General features: G+C 46.8%; 1 protein-coding gene across 8 annotated transcripts in view; it reads right to left on the minus strand.

The window, feature by feature from the left end:
* The window catches only part of FAM117A (family with sequence similarity 117 member A), a 32,198-nt gene that overhangs the window by 5,247 nt on the left and 6,527 nt on the right, over positions 1-20,424 (minus strand). Inside the window, exons 1-3 of one of the 8 annotated variants that reach the window (XM_037411356.1) lie at positions 19,779-19,877; positions 7,265-7,393; positions 3,241-3,407 (exon numbers count right to left, since the gene is read on the minus strand). In XM_037411356.1, the coding sequence (XP_037267253.1) occupies positions 3,241-3,261 (21 nt within the window). In that variant the 5' untranslated portion in view covers positions 3,262-3,407; positions 7,265-7,393; positions 19,779-19,877. Of the gene's footprint in view, positions 1-3,240; positions 3,408-4,967; positions 5,216-7,264; positions 7,394-15,564; positions 15,701-19,778; positions 19,878-20,424 lie in introns of those variants that run through there. The other 7 variants (XM_037411355.1, XM_037411351.1, XM_037411349.1 and 4 more) reach the window with 7 other exon arrangements.

The following is a 20,424-nucleotide window of genomic DNA, read 5'->3' on the forward strand; positions in this document are numbered from 1 at the left end:
AGAGTCTTGCCCACAAGTCAGTGGCTTAATCACCACAAGTACCTGGTGAGATAAAGGGCACCAACCCATTACCCCAGAGGAACAACTGCAGCCGCCCCCTGTACTGCCTGCACAGGCTCTCATCTGAGCAGCAGTGACGCAGGGTTTTAGGCACTCATTGTACCAAGAGGAAGAGCCTCACCCAACTGTGAGAACACACAACGTGCTTCTGAGACCTCAGGCTCCCGTATCGAAGTTCAAAGGCGCAACCAAAACCCAAGTTTGGCCTGCAGACTGCCTGCTGCTGCCGGAGCACTGGAAGAACCCAGCGGCCTCTCCAGCTCACATCCTTCCATCTGCAGGGCTGGCAGCTCTCAGCTGACTCTTCACACAGAAAACCTGCCCCAGCCCCACGCTACACAGCTGTTTTCCAAGCAACAGCTACATTCTGAACATCAATGGAAGTCAGAAAGGGCTGTTAAACTGATCAGAAAAGGGTGGGAACTTCCTTTCACTGAACTCGGCCCCCTCGGCAGAGACTCCAGGATCCTAACGGTCCCAAGGCACATCATTCTCAAGACCAGCCATCGTTTTTTCCCCAACATTACACTTCAGTGCCTCTCAAAACGCTCACCCTGTGTCACTGCCGCCTGCCATTTCTGTGGGAGGCTTTGGATGATACTTCCCTCCTCCATCCTCAACAACAGGCTGCCAGAAGGTGCAAGGGCCTGAGAACAGTTCCTCTCCAAGCAGCTTAACTGATCTCCCCAGAGGCTACTGCAAGAAGAGCAGCTGTTTTAAACAACCCTGTTGAGTCATGGGGATGACAGAAGCTTCTTCTCTCAAAACAGGTTTTAAAATCTATTTAAACTAAAGGAACAAGGCAAGTTACCGGGATAGGTACCAGATTTCCCTTCTGTGAAGGGATACAGGTGGTCTCTAGGCAAAAGTCCAAACCTCTCCTGACATAACAGGCTCTGAACGAAACTCCTCCTTAGATACTCCCCTGTAAGCAGAGCACACTGCGCTCCCCACAGCTAAAACCATTTGCTGCCCAGGTCTCCATTTTGCAATGCCTGTAAGCAGCAGACATCACCACGCAGTTCTTTTCAACCAAATTTTGTGTGTTCAGTTTGGTTTGAGAGAGGGAACCCGTTCAGCCTGAACCATTGCTCTGGGGTCCTGCTAAGCTCAGAGTACTTGGTCACAGCCACCCCTGTGCTCCCCCAAACCACGCCAGAGGGAGCAAAGGCACAGACCAACACAACAGGAAATCCTATGGTGAAGACCAACGTTGCAGTTTCAGCACATGGCACATCTGATCTCATCTCCTGCATCAAACATTCTCTCCTAAACAACTCAAACATCATTATTTGGCCATTATCCCAAAACACTGTGTCATTTTATATCTCGGTAAGAAAGCTAAGGAGAAGAGGCAAAGGTCTAACAAACAAGACCACAACTGTATCCTGCATTATGACAAGAAGCGAGTCCGTGGGAAGCTGAAGTCCCGCTGCTAAGAACAGTCTTGCTTTACAAGAAGTTCTCAAGTCACTGGGAGTCTCCTGAGCCCTGTTTGAAAAGCCACTTATTGCAGCCTATTGCTGTGCTACCCCATGCACTGCACCAGTGCTCACAAAAAAATTGGGGCCTAAAAAGGAAGAAGAGATGCTGTTTGCAATCGGAAGGCTTGAAAACGAAGAGCACATACACGTCCCACCTCTCACAGGCAGATTGTCAAGGCAGAAGGAAATTACAGAACCTTTTGTACTAACTGTGGCAAAACCGCTTCCTCAGAAAAATGAGAGAAAAAACCACGCTTTGCACAGCAAGATAAAGCCGCAAGCTCCAATCATGTATAGTGCTGCCATCCTCACCCCCACGCTGAGCACCTGCAGTTGTATCTCTCACTTAACCACCTTATGATAGCAAATCTACAGAGCTCTGCGGAACAGCTGATTAGTAGCTGAATAAGGAGGGAACTAAACATGTACTGGCTAGCAGAGAAAGTCCTTAATTTGGTAACTATTAAGCCTGAAAACATGGAAGGAGCAGCAAAGTCCTGGAGGTTACGATGAGAACATGTTGTTAATACACATGGCAGTCTAAAACCAAGGACTTTATTCCCAGCTTTCAACAGACAAATCACTTGACACAGTTGTGTGTGAAATGGTGGAGATGCCTTGCAACAGGCCTATGAAACAAGCACAGCAGTGAAAATTAGCATTTGCAAGACACTTGAAGGTAATCGATGAAAGACTGCAAGGACACACCTCGCCTATTCACTGCAGAGATCAGCTCCACACTGATCTCCATGCTCAGCAGAGTCCAATTAATCCTGGTATCTTCCATTCTGGGAAGAAGGAGGTGCCCCTGTTCTCCAACCCTTTCTCCAAGAGGGCTACATGCAAGAAAAACTAATTAGCCCCAAAACACTGGGGTTAAGTGTTCCAACCATTGCTGATGGAGACAGAAAGGAAGAGTGTGCTTCCCTGACACACATAAACTTAGATAAATTCTTTCCCTTCCTTTCCAGCACATCTTCTGCCCTCAGCAGCACTCCTGGCCACTAGAACTGAAACAGAATCAGGCAAGAATACTTTGGAAGAGGACAACGGAAGCTGGAATCCAATTGAGAATTTCCTGCAAACAGCCCAGTAATAAATTGCTGAATAGCAAAGATCAAACAGCAAGTTAACAGAGACTGAATGTGCTAAACCAACCTGTTAAGCAAACAGATGCTCTTATCCTAAATACTTTTACCTCTGCAGATAGGCAAGCCCTATTTGCTGCCATACAGTAATATTTACAGATTGCTAAGAGTTCCTCGAGGTCTGGAGCTTTTCCATTCTACAGTAGAGCGCTGCACCATTCGTGCTAGTGAGCCCTTCCATGGGAGCACCCTTGACTTCTCACCAGCATGTGGCACGCAGCCTGCGAGTGTTACATAAGAACTTGGCCCAGGACTGCAAGCCAGAAAAAAAAAAAATAAAAAAAAAATCAGCATTAAGCCAGTACTGGATAAGAAAGCCAGAGGCCATCTGCCTCCAAGCAAGGCCAAGGAAATTCTAACTCTGCGCTGAAGTGGAAACCATCAAAGTTGAGAAGCAAAAGGGGAAGAAAAGCCTTCCTAGAAAGTTGCAGCTGGACAGATGGAAGTTTAATGCCTTCCCTATTCACCCCCCATTTACACAGCTCATTTCAGTTCTGCAACCCTCTCCTGGCCCAGGGGCTTCACAGGCAGTCTGCAGGATGTTATACCTGGGTAGCTTTGTCACTCATGCACAAAGTGGAAGCTCCTTCAGTGTCCCTCGGCCACTGACCCAATAGGTACGAGCCCACGATGGTGTCTAATGAAGAGGTGCGCCGCACACGGGGCTGCCGAGGACGGCAGGTCTTCTCCACAGCAGCAGCACAGGGAACGCTAGCTAGACAAGAGGGAAAAGAAAAGGCAGTTATTCCAAAGCCAAGATTCAGCAACGGCTATCATAATTAACAAGCCCACGTCCATTACAGAGATCACAAGAAGGGAACTAGCACATACAGCCCGGAGAAGTCCATTTATTTTGCTTATCACCAAGAGATTGCTCCTAGAAAAAAAGCAGAGGTTTTTATTGCAGTCCTTAAGTGACTGCTTCAAATCATTGATTAGACATTCCAGTCAAAGTTGAGGTAGCTCCCACACAACCAAGTGAAATCCTCTGTGTGTTCATGTTGCTTTAGCATGAACACTGTAGAAAAAACCCACCTCAACACGGTCTATAAGGCCACATTTCTTACTAGCTGGAGTGCCCAATGCTCTTAGCTGTGGTAAGACCCAAGACCCCGCATGCCTCAGTTTCCCCCAAGGAAGCATGCTATTTTGCTCGCTTCCAGTTTCAAGGAGGCCAAGAGAACATCTGCAAAGTTCTGGATCCTCCAGCAAAACTACTTGGGGCATTAGTGTGTGCCTTCAATCAGCAAGACCAGAAAGGAAGATGCACAACCCATTCCCTGTCATAACCCAGCGCTGGCAGTGCCCAAGCTCAAATTCAGAAGCTCTGGGTCTGCCCAGCTTCCAGGAGATGACCACATTACCTTGTTCAGACATTACTTTTGTAACGGTAGCTAGAAATACTAGTCGCAGAGGTTTTTAAATATAACTAGCTTGAGATTGTGTGTCAGCACACCAGTGCAATCCCATTGCAAGCCAACAGCAGAGAGGACGGAGAGCCAAGCGCACAGATCGGCAGGCTACAGCGAGACACACAGCGCGCGCTTTGCAGCATCCTCCCATCTCCTTCATCGCATCCAGGCCAGCTCCAAACTCGAGATGATCAACACATGGCCCATGGGCAGACAGCACAGTTGCCCTCTTCTGCAGCCCTGTTGTCACCCTTGCAGCTGGAAAAAAGGTGTTATCACCAGAACCAAAAAGGTAGCAAGAAAGAGGAGAGCTCAAGCCAGCAGGGAAGTTTGTTTGCATTTCATTTTTATTAGACATGCAAATTACCACGCACATTAGCACCAGCCCTGTGGCCTCCTGGCAAGATATTAAGGCCATGCATAGCTCTCTGCTCCAGGTGCCTTGTGTACAGACATTCTCTCCTTCCTCCCCAAAACGAGGGTATAGCAGGCAGGTAGCGAGTTAACCACACTAAAACCAGCATTAGAACCATTAAGCACTTTGTTGCGTTTGCCAAATACCTCTGTATACAAAGGTGCTGCGGCTCAGACTGTTCCAGGGACATGGCCTGTTACATACATCTTTTTATCAGCTAAACCACCATTTGAGCAGTGAACTAGAGTTCTAGGCAAGAAAAGGGTAGGAACAAAAAGCCGTGTGGGAGGGCAAGAGAAGCATTAGTCCTTGCACAACAGCCACCTCATAAGGTCCACAGTGGATTAAAGACTTATTGTGCTGGGTCCAGCTGGCGTTTCTAGGCACACTCCCTGCTCCCAACACTTAACAGTGAGACAGCTACACTAATTTAGAAACTCATCAGTACTCGCAGCTTCCTCTTCAGTACTCATTTCCCCACAGAGGCTACGTTACTTGCATCTCCATTACGTATGGCTTCAGCTGTCTCCTCCTCTCATGCTGCTCTGCCAAACGAGGCTGCTGGCAGAAGAACCAAATGATGTTGCAACAGGGTAGCCTCTCTCCCGTGCTGTTTTGACAGCACACACCCCCCACCAAGCTCTCCCAGAGGACCCCTTTGACATAACTACCGCATCCAGAGTGACCAGAGCCACTCTTGTGCTCCAAACCTTCAGCAGAGTCAAAGCCAGCTTGGAAGGACTTCGAGAACAGGCACAACCGAGGGCAGAGGAGGCCTCCTATGGTCACAACTGCACCGACTGCGCACAGCAGCTGACAAACATCTAAAGCTATTAATGCATGAACAGCAAGAACAGTCACTGCTTTTCATGAAGTACAACTCTGATGCTGAACAATTCAGTTTGCTTTAAACAGCAGCAGGAACCAGCAGGGCAGCAGGCAGCTGCGAGATGCAGGGCAGGGTGCTGCTGGAGGCAGGCTGCCCCTCCTTACAGAGCAGAAGCTGTGTGCATGGCCCGTTGTTTCAGGCACAAGGAGGAGGGTGCGTGAGAGGCGCTGAGGCAGGGTGGAGCGTCCTGTTTACAGCTCCGTGCTATTATCATCCCTCCGCACCCAGCCTGTGCAGCTGCCACCTGGCCACAAGCACTGGAGCTGGTCCGAGCCAGCTCCACAGCTGAGAAGTGTCAGGTTGTGGTGCTTTTACTTTTCATGCGACAGTAACACTGCTGCAGATAACAGAACTGTCACCATATCTGCAGGAGCCATTTGGCTGCCTCCAACTGCTGCACGAAGCTCTCACACAGCCACAAGTTAGAGACTGCTGCAATGCATGCATTTAGAAGTAGAAAGTTTTCAGTAGTGGAGTTCTAGATTTGCAGTGTCCCTAGCTTTCCCAACTGCATCGACATCAGTCAGCTCAGAGCTTCCTAAAGAGTCTCCCTCAGCCAGCCAACCTCTGCATCTAAAAAGAGAAAATAAAAGTCTTCAGTAAACTTTTAAAAATTTCCAGGGTCAATTTTCAATGCAGAATACTTATGGCTGAATCAAAACACAATGGCAGGCAAAAATAAAGTTCCAATTACTACTTTAGAGTTGTAAAATTTTCTTCCTTCTCTCTCCAGATTTCACCCTGGAGAAACTGACCCTTTAGTATCAGAAGAATTTAAGGACATGCTGTTCAGACCCTGACATTTTTAGAGGACGTCCCTGCAAAGGCCTGTCTTAAGGTGATGAAGTATAAAGTAACAGTCCATATTTAAATATAATCAGCTTTCATGTTAACTGTGCAACAAGGGGCTCTCTCAGGTTTTGCCATGCAGGGAAGCTTTCCCTGCATTTTTTAGTATCAAGGTCTGTCTAATGGTTTTGGATGCAGTTTTCAGTTTACTGGCTCAAGCAAGAGTTATAGGCTTTCAAGACAGAATTTCTCAGGGAGAGTTTTAGCTGAGATGAAGCCTAAGAAACTCTGTCACTAAGTTATGCAAGTATCTTCCACCCCACTGTAACAGGAATTAATCCTAACTATTTAAGCTCTGTATCTGCTTCCCCCATCTAAATCTTGTAATGCTCTTTACAACACATCATCTTATTCAGATGATGCTCCTGATCTGAGGGGGCAGCAAGATAACAGAAATGCCTGCAATGAATTTCCCATGAGCATTTCAAGACACAGCAGGACCCTGTGACACAGAACCACCTCTTTCAGACAAAATACACACACCAAACCAGGCTGCTGGATATGTACCAGTGTCCCCAGCTGCACCCCAGCTCTGCGTCCTTGATCTTTAACATCATCCTAGACAATCTAGCTGCAAGATCTCTATATAAACCAATTTTATGCACAACAGTTACTCGGACACAGTTCAGGTAGCACAAGCAGAAGGGACACAGAGCAGGAGGTAAGGCTGGTACACAGCAAGAAATCCAGTGTTTATCCTTCTGTTCTTCTTGTTTTAAAATGTAACTGGACAAGAGACATATACAGGACTTCCAGAGGATGTTAAGAACAGTGATCTATAAGCATTCAGGGAACTGCACTTCATCTGACCTCACTCTGCAAGATAGCATTTGATCAGGCAACTTACCTCCTCTGAGGACCAAAACTACTTTAACTGGACATTTCCAGTGCAGTGACAAACAGCAGAAGCATTAGTGAAATAAAGAACAAAACTAAAGCTTCAACATCATAACGATTTAAATCTCATTTCATTTTCTCTGCAGTTTCATCATGTTGAATCAAGTTACCTGACAGGTTGTTGCAAATAGGTCAAAAATTTCTCAGCAGCGAGCAAACTTCAGAAATATATCCTCAGTTTTTATTTAATTGTTTTTTTTCCAGGTGGACCAGGTAAAGGAAACCACATGTCCTGACTGCTGCATTAAAGAAATGAGACAGAATCAGTGATTTTGGAACAGTCCCAATCTTTAACATAGCAAAGACTAAAAACCCTTACAGGGAAAGAACTGCCTTTTCCCAGCATTGTGCCTTTACTGCACTCTCTCTTCATTCAGAAGAAACGTGAAGATTCAAGAAACCACGTTTGCAACCATTGCAGTCAGCCTGGGTACTTCCTCATGTGCTGCTTCTGCATAAGGTCTTCTCCAGGAGTGCTTTATCTACCCCACAATCTGAAAGCAATGCAGGATTATGCAAGGAATAAATTCTTTTGCTCTGCGAATCCCAGAAAGCCTAAAAGAAGGTGAACAGGCGGTTTTACTTGTTTGTTGTGAAATTTGAAATCCTGTGCTTCATACACTACAGAAATCTGCAAACGTGCCAGAAAATAGAAACATTTTACAGGAATTCACGGCACGGTCAGAGCTAGCTACCAAGACAGGAATGAAGGCAAAAATCAAAGAGCTGGAGAGGGGCTGGGATGAAAGTTCACAGAAACTGGAGACAAAAAGAATCTCTTCCCCACAAAGACAGCTACGGACAGACCTTTTAAAGTGGAAGAGACATGGGGAAGATCTCAAGCTTTAACCAAAGACAGAGTAGGAAATCCAGAGAAGCCTGCCAGAACGTGCTTACTCAAGGTACCAAAAGACAAGCAAGGCACCTCCACAGAAACCCCACAAAAAATGAAGCCAAGCAGGGACGCACAGAAGATCTCCAGTACAAGACAGGCAGCGGCAGGATGACCACAAGCAGCCTCTGAAGGCCGGACACACTCTGCATACCACGAAAAGAAAAATCTCACTTTATCCCAAAAGCAAGAAAGGAAAGTTGTGTGCAGTAGCAATGTGATGGGGAAGAAGAATACAATAGAAAAAGAAGAAAACCAAACACAATTTGTATGTATGGGTAGGAAAAAAAAGAACAATGTGAACGCTAAGGGGCTTCAGAGGAGAAGGACGCTGGAATTTATGGGCAGATTAAGAGATAATGATACACACAACCCTCAGCTGCTCCTGAAGAGTTAACACGTCCACAGCAGTAATTTCTGGACCAACTCTTTTCACCTCAAGTCTCTGCAAAGGAAGTATTCTATATATCTCTTCCCCACCCCCTGCCCCTCCCCCCCAATATTTTGAAATTATAATCTTTTTGCTTTTAGAGAAGATTTATAACTGAAGGGAAATTCACACCCATGCCAGGATGGGATTTCATACCTCTTTGCTCATTTCAGTAAACATTAATGCAGAAATGCAAAACCCTCAGAGCACTGAAATCCATTGCACCTTCCGCTGCGAGGCAGAAGCTGTGGTTAAACCACACTGCCCCTCATGACTCTTGCTCAAACTGTACACACAGCCCAAGACACCCAAGAAAGTACCTGCTGTTCCCAAAGCACAGCCCTCTAAGAAACCCACGAGAATCTTTCTCTGCTTCAGTGCTTGGCCCGCACAGAAAAGAGCAACCCACCGAGCTGGGTGCATCAGAAAACAAAAAACCCAGGGGCAAAGAGGATCCTGCACCAGGCTGGGGAGCTGGATTCCCATCTGATACAACCCAGCAATGACTTGCCCTGCAGGCTTCACTGAACCGGCCTCCGGGGCTTCACAACTGGCCCGGGAGCACAAGGGAAGAAATTCCAAGCTTTGTAAATCACTCCCCTGGTTACAAGCTGCGTTAAGAGAGTACAGCTGGAGAGAGCTGCCCAAAGGACACAGCATCTGCAGATATCATTGAAGGAAATTAACAGGGGACACTAGCAGTTCAACCTGTCTTTTTTTTTTTTTGGACACAGACACTGTTAAACAGTGAGTCCCTCCAACACAGCTCAAGGCCTGAAGCTGAACGAACACCCAGTTGATGGAGGAGAAGAGCGGAACTCTTCATCTTTAACTTAATTTTTACAAAGTTTGTTTTGCAAATGATAAAACAACCTGAAAAATTTCAACATCCTCAAAGTCTTTGGTTGAAGTGCACATTTTACTAAATCTAGCCAGATGCAAGGAACTACTTTGGTGGGATCTTCAAGCGAGCCCATCTCGCTGGGAGTGCCTCTGGACCGGCTTTACACTCTTGAAATTTAAGTAAGAGCTACAAGAAGACAGATAGGCAGGCAGCCTCATAAAGAGTGGTTTAGGAGCAAGCAAAAACTTGTTCAAACGTTAGTCCTTTAGGACTTATTCACTCTGATCCTGGAGAATACAGATGACTAAGGAGCTACCTGAATGATCCGTGTCATCCATATCAGAAGAGTGAAACCCAAGCAATGAAGACAGAGCTGTGGGTTTGGGCTTTTAACCTTTTTTGTTAACTCTATTTAAATCAACTCCTGATAAGCATCTAGAAATCAAGATCACTGCAAGGGGCAGGGCCCTCAATCCGAGGATGAGAAACCTTTGATTCTCAAGCCCTTGGAAATCTTCCAGTAGAGACAAAATAAAGTAAAATGAAAACAAAGTAAGACGTCTTTGACATTTCTACTGTTATAGACAAGGTAGAAAACAAGGGAAAAAGAAGGTTTCCTGTCCTTTGTATGCATGACAACATAAATCACATCAACACATTATAACAAGCCCTCCTCCCTACTCACAGTCATCTCTATGGCTAGCTGCAGTTAAGCCATCTGCCTGGAGGGCCCAACATGAAGCTACTGAAGCAACTTTTCAGCAAGGAAAAAAGAAAAGTAAATCACATCTGATACACCTTCCAATGACCCTCCCATGCCTTTTCTAACTGGGAAGCAGGACACCAAAGCCAGTATTAGCTCAGCATCACAGCTAGCCTAAACAGCATAAGCACAACAGCATTACACATACAGCTGTTGTACACAGTAGCCTCAGGCTCAAGCATGCCAGGAACTGTATGAACTCTGTAATTCCTGTTCCTGAACGGATGGCACACAAGCTATAAGAAACTGAGGCACTGGGAAGAGAAGCAGCTTGCCCAGAGTCATGCAGCAGGTTCCAGACAAGCATGGTAACAATTACCTCCCATTATTTTCAAAGGATAGGCTAACCACACAACTTTCTTTGAAATTTTCCTCATTTCCTGTACAGTCAACCCTGCATTATCAGGTGGTTTGAATGGCAGCACAAGCTTAATTTTTAATGCAAAAAGGCCTGATTAATATAAACACCAAGAGGGAATGTTATGGGTCTTTCCTGGAGATCTTTCTTACAACTGTGTATCCCACCAAATCAGCATTGTCATCTTAAAACTGCAGGAGCAGTGAAGGAAGTGCCAAGATCAGCTCAGTGTAGTCAATGCTGCCATTTATGCAGCATTTCAACATCCGAGTTTTTGCATAAAGAGAACTCATTGCACTTTGGTGCTCGACATTATTTCTCTCACAGGGTCAGGCCAACTACTTGTTTTTTCTTTTGCACCATGTAGTCTGACAGTAAAAATGATTACCACACCTGGAACAGAACCACTTCTCTGCACAAATAGGTATCCAGGTTCCTCCAGTTCTCTACTCACCCAACAAATGTTGAAAACTTTGCTACAGCCCATGCAATTGTGCTAGATAAGCCCCAGCTGAAAGAAAGGTTCACAAATAAAAATCCATCCAGGGTAAATGACCTGAGAGCTTCCTAGTTCCTCTGGAGCATTCTGCTTTAGAAGGGACAGATCAAACTGACTGCATAGTCCTATCCCTTCCCCCTGCAAATTTGGTTTTAAATGTCATCTCCAGCATTTTAAAGCAGAGAAAAACTTGTTTCACCCACTGAATGTCAACACCAGTCAAGATTAGTTATAGATGTGTCCTTTGTTTCCCCTTTCCCACACCCGTATCCAGAGGCTAACAAACTGGGAGCAGCAAGTTTAGACTGAAAGTATGATCTGTATCAGCTAAGGACTGCAATACCATGAGTGGGCTCCAATTACTGTGCAGGAAACTTGTTCTACATTAAACAAAGCCACCTGCAATACTTCACCTCCAAACCTGAGCCATGTATTGTATTCAGCTGTGTTCTGCACAAAGACTGATTTGATTCCATAGGACAGAGGCAGGATTCTTCCTGGCTAGTGCTGCAGCAGGACATCGTCAAGATTTCCCCATCCCTCAACCAGTCCCTACATGAGTACTTTTTCCCCCTTACCTGTGCTTAACCCTTTAATTCCATGAGCCTGCTTACCAACAGCAAAACTCCAGAGACAAAGGCAGAATTACTTAATAGTGATGAATCCCAAAATCTGGAAATGCAAAGCCTGTCAAAGCAGCTATTTGCACAGTGCAGCAGCACAATTTTCCTGTGACAGTACTCTACATTCCTGCTTGAAGAGTCAATACCAACTGAGCTGCTACTTCTGAGATACTGCTTCTCTAAGATGAGCTCCTTCACTTTTGAGTTGGGTGCAGGATATAAACATTATGAATCTGTGTCCTTTGTTCACTTGCTTAAGCACCCCCTGGAAAACTACAGGTGTTAAACAGCATGAAAGAAAACTCAAGAGCAGACACCACAAACATCTGGACAGTTTCAGCAAGGAAAGCCTTTATACCCCATCCCCCAGGACACAACACTCCATCAGATACCAACTGCTAAAGTGAACACAGTGAGGCCTGAAGCACTTAAGATATTCAGCTAAAAAGACTGAGGAGGGGAGGAGACCCCACACTCCTTACATGATGCCTGTAGCAAAGGGAGGAAGCAGAGGATGCTACTGGTAACAGCTCTGCTGCATCACTCCCATGGAGGCAGCAATCCCACAGCACTTTCAAGTGGTAAACAGATATTTTTATTCCTAAAGAAACGCTTTCATTTCGCTAAACATACACTCAGTAATGCCAATGAATAGTGTCCCACTCATCTGCCTCTGTAATATGCACCAGGCACGGGTTTAATTCAGACACCAAATGAAGATATTTGGCAGTCCACTCAGTCTCTCTAGCAGGATCCACAGAGCAAAAACAACTGGACATCTCAAAAACAGGCAAGTTCAGCAGGCAAGCAACAAAATCCCATCTAGATGAGTCAGCTCAGCCAACAGTAACTTCCTGAAAAGCTAAAAGGCACCACATAATTCTGGGGTTGTAGGGGTGGTGGTGGGAAAACTTGTGAATTTATTGAAATCTGGTGAAGAGAGGCTATGATTAAAGCTTTGGTTTCACAGAGAGTTGGTGGGAAATACATGAAGTGCAAGACAGAGGCTTTGTCAAAGCCATTCATGAAACCCCCAAATCAAGCATTTAGGTCTACAGGTGAGGACTTGCATCTCTGCACCTCACTGCTGATCCTCTTACACCACACTGTCACTGGTACACAGGTACACCCTTTCACCTCCCAAGAAATCTACTCCAACACCATTCAGAAAAGCAGTTGGTAAGGTAACTCCCGGATCAGCTATCCATCCCATCTTATCCCTACGCATTTACATAAGGAATGCACTGAAGGAGTCTGCTTGACTAGCAATGTGTGACATGATTTTGCTTTTCCACTATATTCCATCTTCTCCCACTCTGTGCATGAACCAATTTAGATGACTACAACTTCTTACCTGCTCACATTCACGAAATTCTATGTTCACCAATGGGTCCGCAAATTAAAATTTGGGCTGCAATTTAAATAATCCTTTTTTTTTCACTAGTGTCATACTGGAGGGGGGGGGGGGGCAAGGGAGAAGACAAAGACTTCTCAGTGTCTTGCTTAAGAAAATTAACTGGGGTTACTGGGCAGTGCATTCACAAGTGTGAAGGCACAGGTCTCAGGAAGGCTGGATGCAAACGTTGAAACTCTCCCACCAGCACATGGTTCTGTGTGGGCTTTGGAGGAAACAACTGAGGCCACAAACAGCACAAGCATTGCCGTTAACAGATTTAAACTTCAAAGTCTCTACAGAGCTCACTCCACCCCAGACAACACATAACCTTGCCAGTATCACAGCACCTGCAGAGCTCTGACTAACCCCAGTAGACCCCTCTGAGCCACCTAAGCTGGCAGAAACAGATGCAACAAGGATGGGTCCAGCCTGCACCTGAAGAGGATCACACACTAATACACTACCTGCTTCACCACCAAAAGCCACATCACTGAAGAGATAAGCAATTTAAAAAAAACAACACACTGACCCCAATGACATAGATCAGATCCATCACTACAACTCCCAACATCCTGGATTTCTAAATAGCAAGTCCTTTTAAAATATTCTTAGACCTCCTTCCTGGCATCCCACAGCTCTAGCTCTTCCTTTTAACAGAAGCCCTTTGAAAGACTCAGCAGCTGCTCCTCATCTCAATGGGATCCCTCTATTATCTGAGCAGCTGCAGGATCAGACCCCAGATCACTCCACACCTCTTCTTCCAGCAAGAACCACAGAGATCCGCAGCAGCTAACCACCATGCAGCTCGAGTGATTCAGTAAGTCTGCAGAGTCAAATGAGGAAGATTTGACAAAGCAGCAGATTTCCACGCTGAGCCCCAAAAAGGTAGGAGCAAAAGTGTTAGATTATGAATCACCAGGGTATCAGCTTTTGGTTAAACCCTGCCAGTTTACTGCTACAGCTCCCACACATGCAGGCAGCAAACTGAAGCATACAAAGAGCAAGGAGGCAGAAAGCAATGAAAATTTCAAACTTCCAAAACTGTGTAGATGAAATGACTATGATCAAGAGGAAAAACTCAAGCTCCTAAAGCCGGTACAGTGAGCTACAGAGCCAGGAAGAAATGAAGGCCAGCAATCCTGGTTCATGTCAATGGAGCTCCAGCCGTTTTGCCCTCAGAAAGCTGCATGGTATTCACCACACTTTGGAGCAGGTACAGTACAGAGCCCTAACAGAACTAAGAGATCACAGGCAGCCTAGCTCTCCCTTCTTTCAGATTTGCTTTATTTTCTTACTAACAGCTGAAGCTACTGAGTAATTGCCCTATTAACAGCGACTTCACCTCAATTTCAGCATACCACTGAGAGGGAAGGCAAGACTAGCACTCCGAAGAATTTATTCCATTAACTTGTTTCACGTGTAAATTAAGCAAAAAAGCTTTTTAATAGCTTCTCTGATCAATACCAACCCTGCCAGTGGCAGGAATGACCGTTAAGTCTCAAGCAGTGAAACGCAGGAGACTTCAGGAAAGGACACTGATTCTCACTATAGGATGGGCTGCAGCACTGTCCTCTGCAAAGCCGATTAAATCGCTCCTGTATTAACCAAGAGACCAGCGCTTTGAACAGATGCCACGAGGATCAGCTGGCCCAAAGCTTGACAAATATTTCTCTCTGTTCCAGAAGTCCGTTTAATTCAAACCTAACCCAAAAAGTGTTTCACTGCTATTTTAACGCTTCTTGAGATAGTGAACGGCCAAGAGCCCAACATTCAAAAGCAGTCCCGTGAACAGCCAAAAGTAATACGTACATAAAGAAAAGCCAAAGACAGTTACTATGTCTCCAGAAAGTTGTATTTAAATAAGCATTCCTGAAGCGGTCAGAAAAAATCTCAGTGGTGCAATTAGGGACAAATTGCCATCAGCACAAATCAAATTATTACTTCTTTATCAAGCCAGATCAGATGCATAAAATACAGGACTCGAGTTTTTTGCGAAACCACCTCCGAACAGGCAGATCCCTGCCCCGGCAGCCCGCAAGCAGCGGCACGTCCTGCCTGCACCGACGCTGGGGCCGGGGTCAGAGCTGCCCCTCCGTGTGCGACCGCAGCCCGCGGGAGCGCCCGAGCCACCTCGGCTGTTCGGGGACGCGGCCCGCCACTCCCCTTCGCTCACTGTCTCTTCTGCCTTGTGTCGCGCCCCACCCCCCCCGCCCGCCCCGGTTTCTTTTCCCCTGTCCGCGGTTCGCTCGGTTTTTTCACTTCCACCCACGCAGCACCGATCAGGACCTTCCCCAGCACACGGCGGCATTCACCAATGCCGGACGGGAGGTGCTGGCGCGCACAGCCCCGGAACCCCCTCCTGCAAGGGCCGAGCACGGCTTCGTCTCAGCTGCCGGGGCCCGGGGCACAGAGGCGCTCCCCCGCGGGGGCGCGCTGCAGAGCGGTTCGCACAGGGACTAGCCGCTGCGCGCGCCCGGGAGGTGCCGCTGAGAACCGGCGGAGCGGCTCTCGGTACCGCTTCAGAGCCCCACCCCGGGCCGGGGACACTAGGCTTCCCCGCCGCCCCGCCTGCGCACGGGAGGTGCCCGCTTCCACCCACCGTTACCTGCCCGGCCCCCGTCTCCGCGGCGCTGCTGGAGCTGGAAGGGGACGGTGGCGCGGAGCGGCTGGAGCCCCCCCACTCCGCCGCGGCAGTAGGGCGCACCTGCCATCCCGCCCGCCCTCCCGCAGCACTGACGCCAGTCCGCCGCCAGCAACTCTTATCAACGCTGCGGGGGCGGCGCCGGCGGGCGGAAGCCAGCGATCACTGGCTGTCCGTAGCCAACCGACCCGCCCCCTCCAACCAAAGCCAATGAGCGCTCCCTGCAAGCTCCTCCCATGCACGAGCTGTAACAGCAGCCAATCAGAAATGCAGTCACCTTTAATAGGCGTCAACCCTCCGCCAGAGCCAATCAAACAGGGAAGAGATACTCACGCCCTGCCCTCTCCCCCTGCAAACGGCGGCGGCAGGACCAATCGGAACAGGGGACAGCGGTGTAAAGCCCGCCCTACCACGGAGGAGCCAATCCTAAGCCTCTTCCAACGCCCCGCCCCTTCCCCGCGAAGGCTAATCAGAGCGTTCGCCCTCTGCCTCTGGCGGGTCACGTGGGCGGGCCTGGTTTCTCTTTCACCTTGGGAGGGAGGCGCGGCCCCGGGCCGCTGCAGGTCCCAGGGCGGCGGGGGCTACGCTGCGTGCAGCGGAGAAGGAGAAATGCAGGAAGAAGCAGAAAGCTTAAACATAGTCAAGATCATAGTGCAGGCTTCTAGCACTAAGCTCCCGGCCCCCCACCCACGGCCCTCCCGCCGCTCCAAGGGAGCGGAGGCTTTCATCAGCTGGATGGGGTTTCCCCCCTGCCATTTTCCTGAGCTCTGCGCTGAGCACAGTGAACATCGCAGCGGGCGTTTGCCTTTCAACTAAAAAAACCTGCTGTGGAAAATTCTAATACAAGTTTTACTGCGGGGTGAACTTCCAATTGTGTGTACCCCTCCGCCATCTGAAATTCAAGCGATCTCACTGCAACCCCACTCTGGCTGAATTAAGAGGGTTTTTTGTAAAAAAAAAAAAAAAGCAGCTGGAAAAAGACAAATCAAAATGTTGAGGTTGGGGGTTCTTTTCTGTTCCTCAAGTATCATTTCTGGTCCTGTCTTCTATTTAAACCTTATAATTACATAGTGTTATCTGATTTCTTGACAAGGTATCACAACATGCTTTTTTTCCCTTGTTCTAGTTCCCTAAAACATGTTTTTAGTCTAACTAGTCCTCAAATCAAGGTCATTATGTTTCACCCTTTCCGTTCACCATACCTCTACTAAACCTACAAGCAGACTCTACCTGCTAGGGGTCCAGGCCTACATTCTACCTCCAGATGGATGCAGTTATGTGGGTTTAGAGAAAGGAAGCACCTGTCCAAGTGGAAAAGGTGGGGCTGATCTAGCTAACCCAGGAGCCTGGGAAGCCATGGCACAGCTAGCTAAGAACAGGGGGGAAAGGCATGAGGTAGCAAAGTAGCCCAGGCTTCGTGCCAACCTCTCTGGAGAGGAGAGGCTGTGACTGCAGCAGACCGTTGGTCTCCCCAGTGGCTATCACAGCAAAGCAGCACTCCCCATCCTCTTCCTGTATCTCTCCACTCACAAGGCCGGCTGTTTCTGTTTGCATGTAATCAGGCAACAGATGGTAAACTAGACAGTGCCATCTTCTTGCTTCTAGAAAAACCAGGGGGTGGGGTGGGTAAGAGGTGGCATATATTACGATACTGCAGTGACAGAACGTACCTCCTGATGGAAGCAAAGATGCAACAGAAACCACAGCTTTGGTTATTAGATCTTAGTAAAAAACCAAAATGCCACCCATCAAACTAATCATCCCTATCTCTTCTAGCAAAAAGTGCTGCACAATCTCTGATAAGGTCAGTCACACAGGGAGGCACAATGACCTCTGCTCAGGCCTGTCCTAAGGTAGGGGAACATTCCAGAACAGCAGCAGTGTCAGGGAGCATTTCTGAGAGTTAACAGCATTCCTCAGAAGACAGATCAAGTATTTCTCAGTTTGCTCAATCTTACAACCTAAAATTAAGTTTGAAACTCAACAAACAAGTGGTGTTCTCCTAACAGTTCTTCCTATCCCAGCTCCCGCTGCAGCAACAAGGTAAAACTACACCTAGCTGATCTTTGAAACCTTGCTGCCTACTCTGTATACAGACATTTCTTCAAGTCAAAGACACTCTTCCTAAAAATATTTCTTTCCCAAGGTCCGTAGTAACTATTAGCAAAGAAATAGAAAATCAAATGTATAGGAACAGAGAGGGAACTACCAACGTGCAGCTGTTCAGAAGAATATAAAATTGCAATGAAAAATAGTTCGAAATGCTACATAGAGGAGTTTTGAACATATTCTTCTTCCACTGACAGACTGGTAGCTCGACTTTTCTAGCAACCCTTCAGTCAGTCCTTCCAACCTAGAAATTCAAATTCACCTTTCAGTTTCTCTGCCACACTGTCTTTTTAAGGCACTGCAATTTGAACCCAATACCCACAGCTGGACAAATTAAAAATGCTCACTCCTCTGTGCTGTTCTGTTTTAGCATAAAGGAGGTCACACAGCTGTGCCTTTGATAGTTCCCACCGTATCTCATGCTACAAATGCAGCAAGGAATACTGAATAAAAAAAACCAAACAAGCCACAAAGTGGTTTGGCACAACTAGGCTAAGTGCCACTCTATCTCAAGCCCAAGTTTTGTTTTCACCAAAGGCTTCGCTCAAGGCTTAAAAAACCCCACATTTTGCTTTAATATGTAGGAAGAGGCAAGAAAGCACCAGCTGTTCCCTATCAAATGGGCTACAGCCATTCTAGCTCAGATGAGTTGCACATTATCAGCCAGCCAAGTTTATTTGCAACAAAAATGGGACTTTCTGTATCCTTCCCCAAAGACACACACCACAGAGTAAGTGTTATAAAATTAAAGTTCCTACATTCCCACAGGCTATACTCCAGCCTACGCAATGCGGTCATCTCCCCGTAATTAAGGTTCCTAATTCTGTGCTGCATAGTAGCAGAAGTAACACAATCTTTTACAACTGCTTGAGGGCTGCAGGTCAAGGATCCAACTTCTTATCATACTCTGCCTGCTTGTTTCCATTGCCTCTGCCACAGCAGCTTCTGTAGCCTTCTCTCCTTGCACAGAAGGAGACCTGACCTACCACACCACCAGTTAACTATTCTCAGTTTTCAGAGCCTCAGAAAGCCAGCCATTTCATTACGATTAGCAAACACCACAAAGCTTCATTAGCAAACACCACAAAGCTTCAGAATTATCAAATGCATCTCATGGCTATGGACAGACCTATTCAACGTGTTCCAGAAAGTCACCTTTTAACACTTAATAGCACTGTCCAGTTCCTCAGTATTTACCAGCAGCATGCAGAAGAGTATCTCTGTGTAACAGGCCAGGCCTTCCCTTCCCCATGAGACTCCTCCGAGTACCCCCTACTACACATCCCAGAACTGCTGCCCACCGTTCTTTAGCTTTATGTCACTTGATGAAGTGACAGGAAATAGGAAACATGTCAGGCTGAAGAGTTGCCACTGCAGTCTTGTCATTCTGGTCCAGCGCTCAAGTCCCAAATGCGATTATATTTCTGGCTGTTTGCTATGGGTAGGAGGGAGACAGAGCTTAGATTTAAAGTCCTGATCAGCTGAGCATGAACGTGGAAGATCAAAGGGTCATTCAGCATACAAGCTAAGCTTTCCCTCATTGTCCTTGAACAAAATTCCTCTCACTCTGAACTGTGGAGTAAAATGCCTGCCTGTCTGCCTCCCACTCTTATCCCCAGGAGAGATGGCTGCACTTCACTACTGGACAGTTTCTGCACTCAAATGTTTTGAGATGAAAAGCTCTAAAGAGCAGCAAGATAAATAAAACTGCAGTTTATTAAAAGAGACTAACAGATTATTCACCAGACCAGCCAAGCTATTTCACAGTCTGGTCATGCTTGCAGTGCAAACAGTGGGAGTTTTGGGAACACAGCACAAACCCTGCTAAGAGTAAGGAGACATTATGAAATGGATCATTTTAACCAAGTCATGGAAAGGCTCCTAATAGTATGAATCATCAATATAACAGAAAGAAAGAGTACACTTGAAAGTAATCACTGATGTCCAGCACTGCCAACATGGTAATAGAGCATGCAAATTAATACAAGCAGACCAAGGAGAGCAAGTCAATCAAGTACCAAACAGGCAAGGGACTCAAAACTACAGCTATAACAGAGTGTATCTCATACCTGCTGCTGCAACATCCTCCACGGCTGCCTGGGTTCCTTCTACCCACTATAAAAGCCATCTGATCACCTCACTGCTGTGACCCTGTAGCTTCTCCTGCTGGAAAACAGATGCAACAGGGATGAAGTTTATTACCTGCTTTGGGATCTTTTCATCATACACTTGCAGAAGGTTGGGTACATGATCTCCCATTTTATTTTATACCACCATTAGTGCTGATGGTGTTCAGGGCTATCCCCTGCTTTGTGCCAGGCTGTGCATTTACACAGAAGCTGGCACTTGACTGTTCAAAGTGACACACAAAAGTTGCCTGCAAGAAGACATAACACATCTAGGGGACACAAGGACTTGTGATCTGTGCTGGCACATCCCACATCCTAAGAGATGATCTCGTTTCTCCTCCCAGGCCTAACCACTTGGCTTCAGGAGTTAGCCAGCATCTAGTCACCTTGTAAGATTTCCCAGAATAAACCAGCCTGCATCAGGTGTAAAACATTTCCCATTAAGGAATAACAGCATGCTTAGGACAATGTGCCTTAAAGGAAGCTTTACATTTCAGGACTGAGAAACCACAGCTTTGCCTGTTTGCACAGAAGAGCGTCAGCAATTAGAGCTCTAGTTCACCAATCAGCTACTGTCTGGCAAAGC

The sequence above is a fragment of the Falco rusticolus genome, chromosome 18 (genome assembly GCF_015220075.1).
Source record: "Falco rusticolus isolate bFalRus1 chromosome 18, bFalRus1.pri, whole genome shotgun sequence".
Classification (NCBI taxonomy): domain Eukaryota; kingdom Metazoa; phylum Chordata; class Aves; order Falconiformes; family Falconidae; genus Falco; species Falco rusticolus.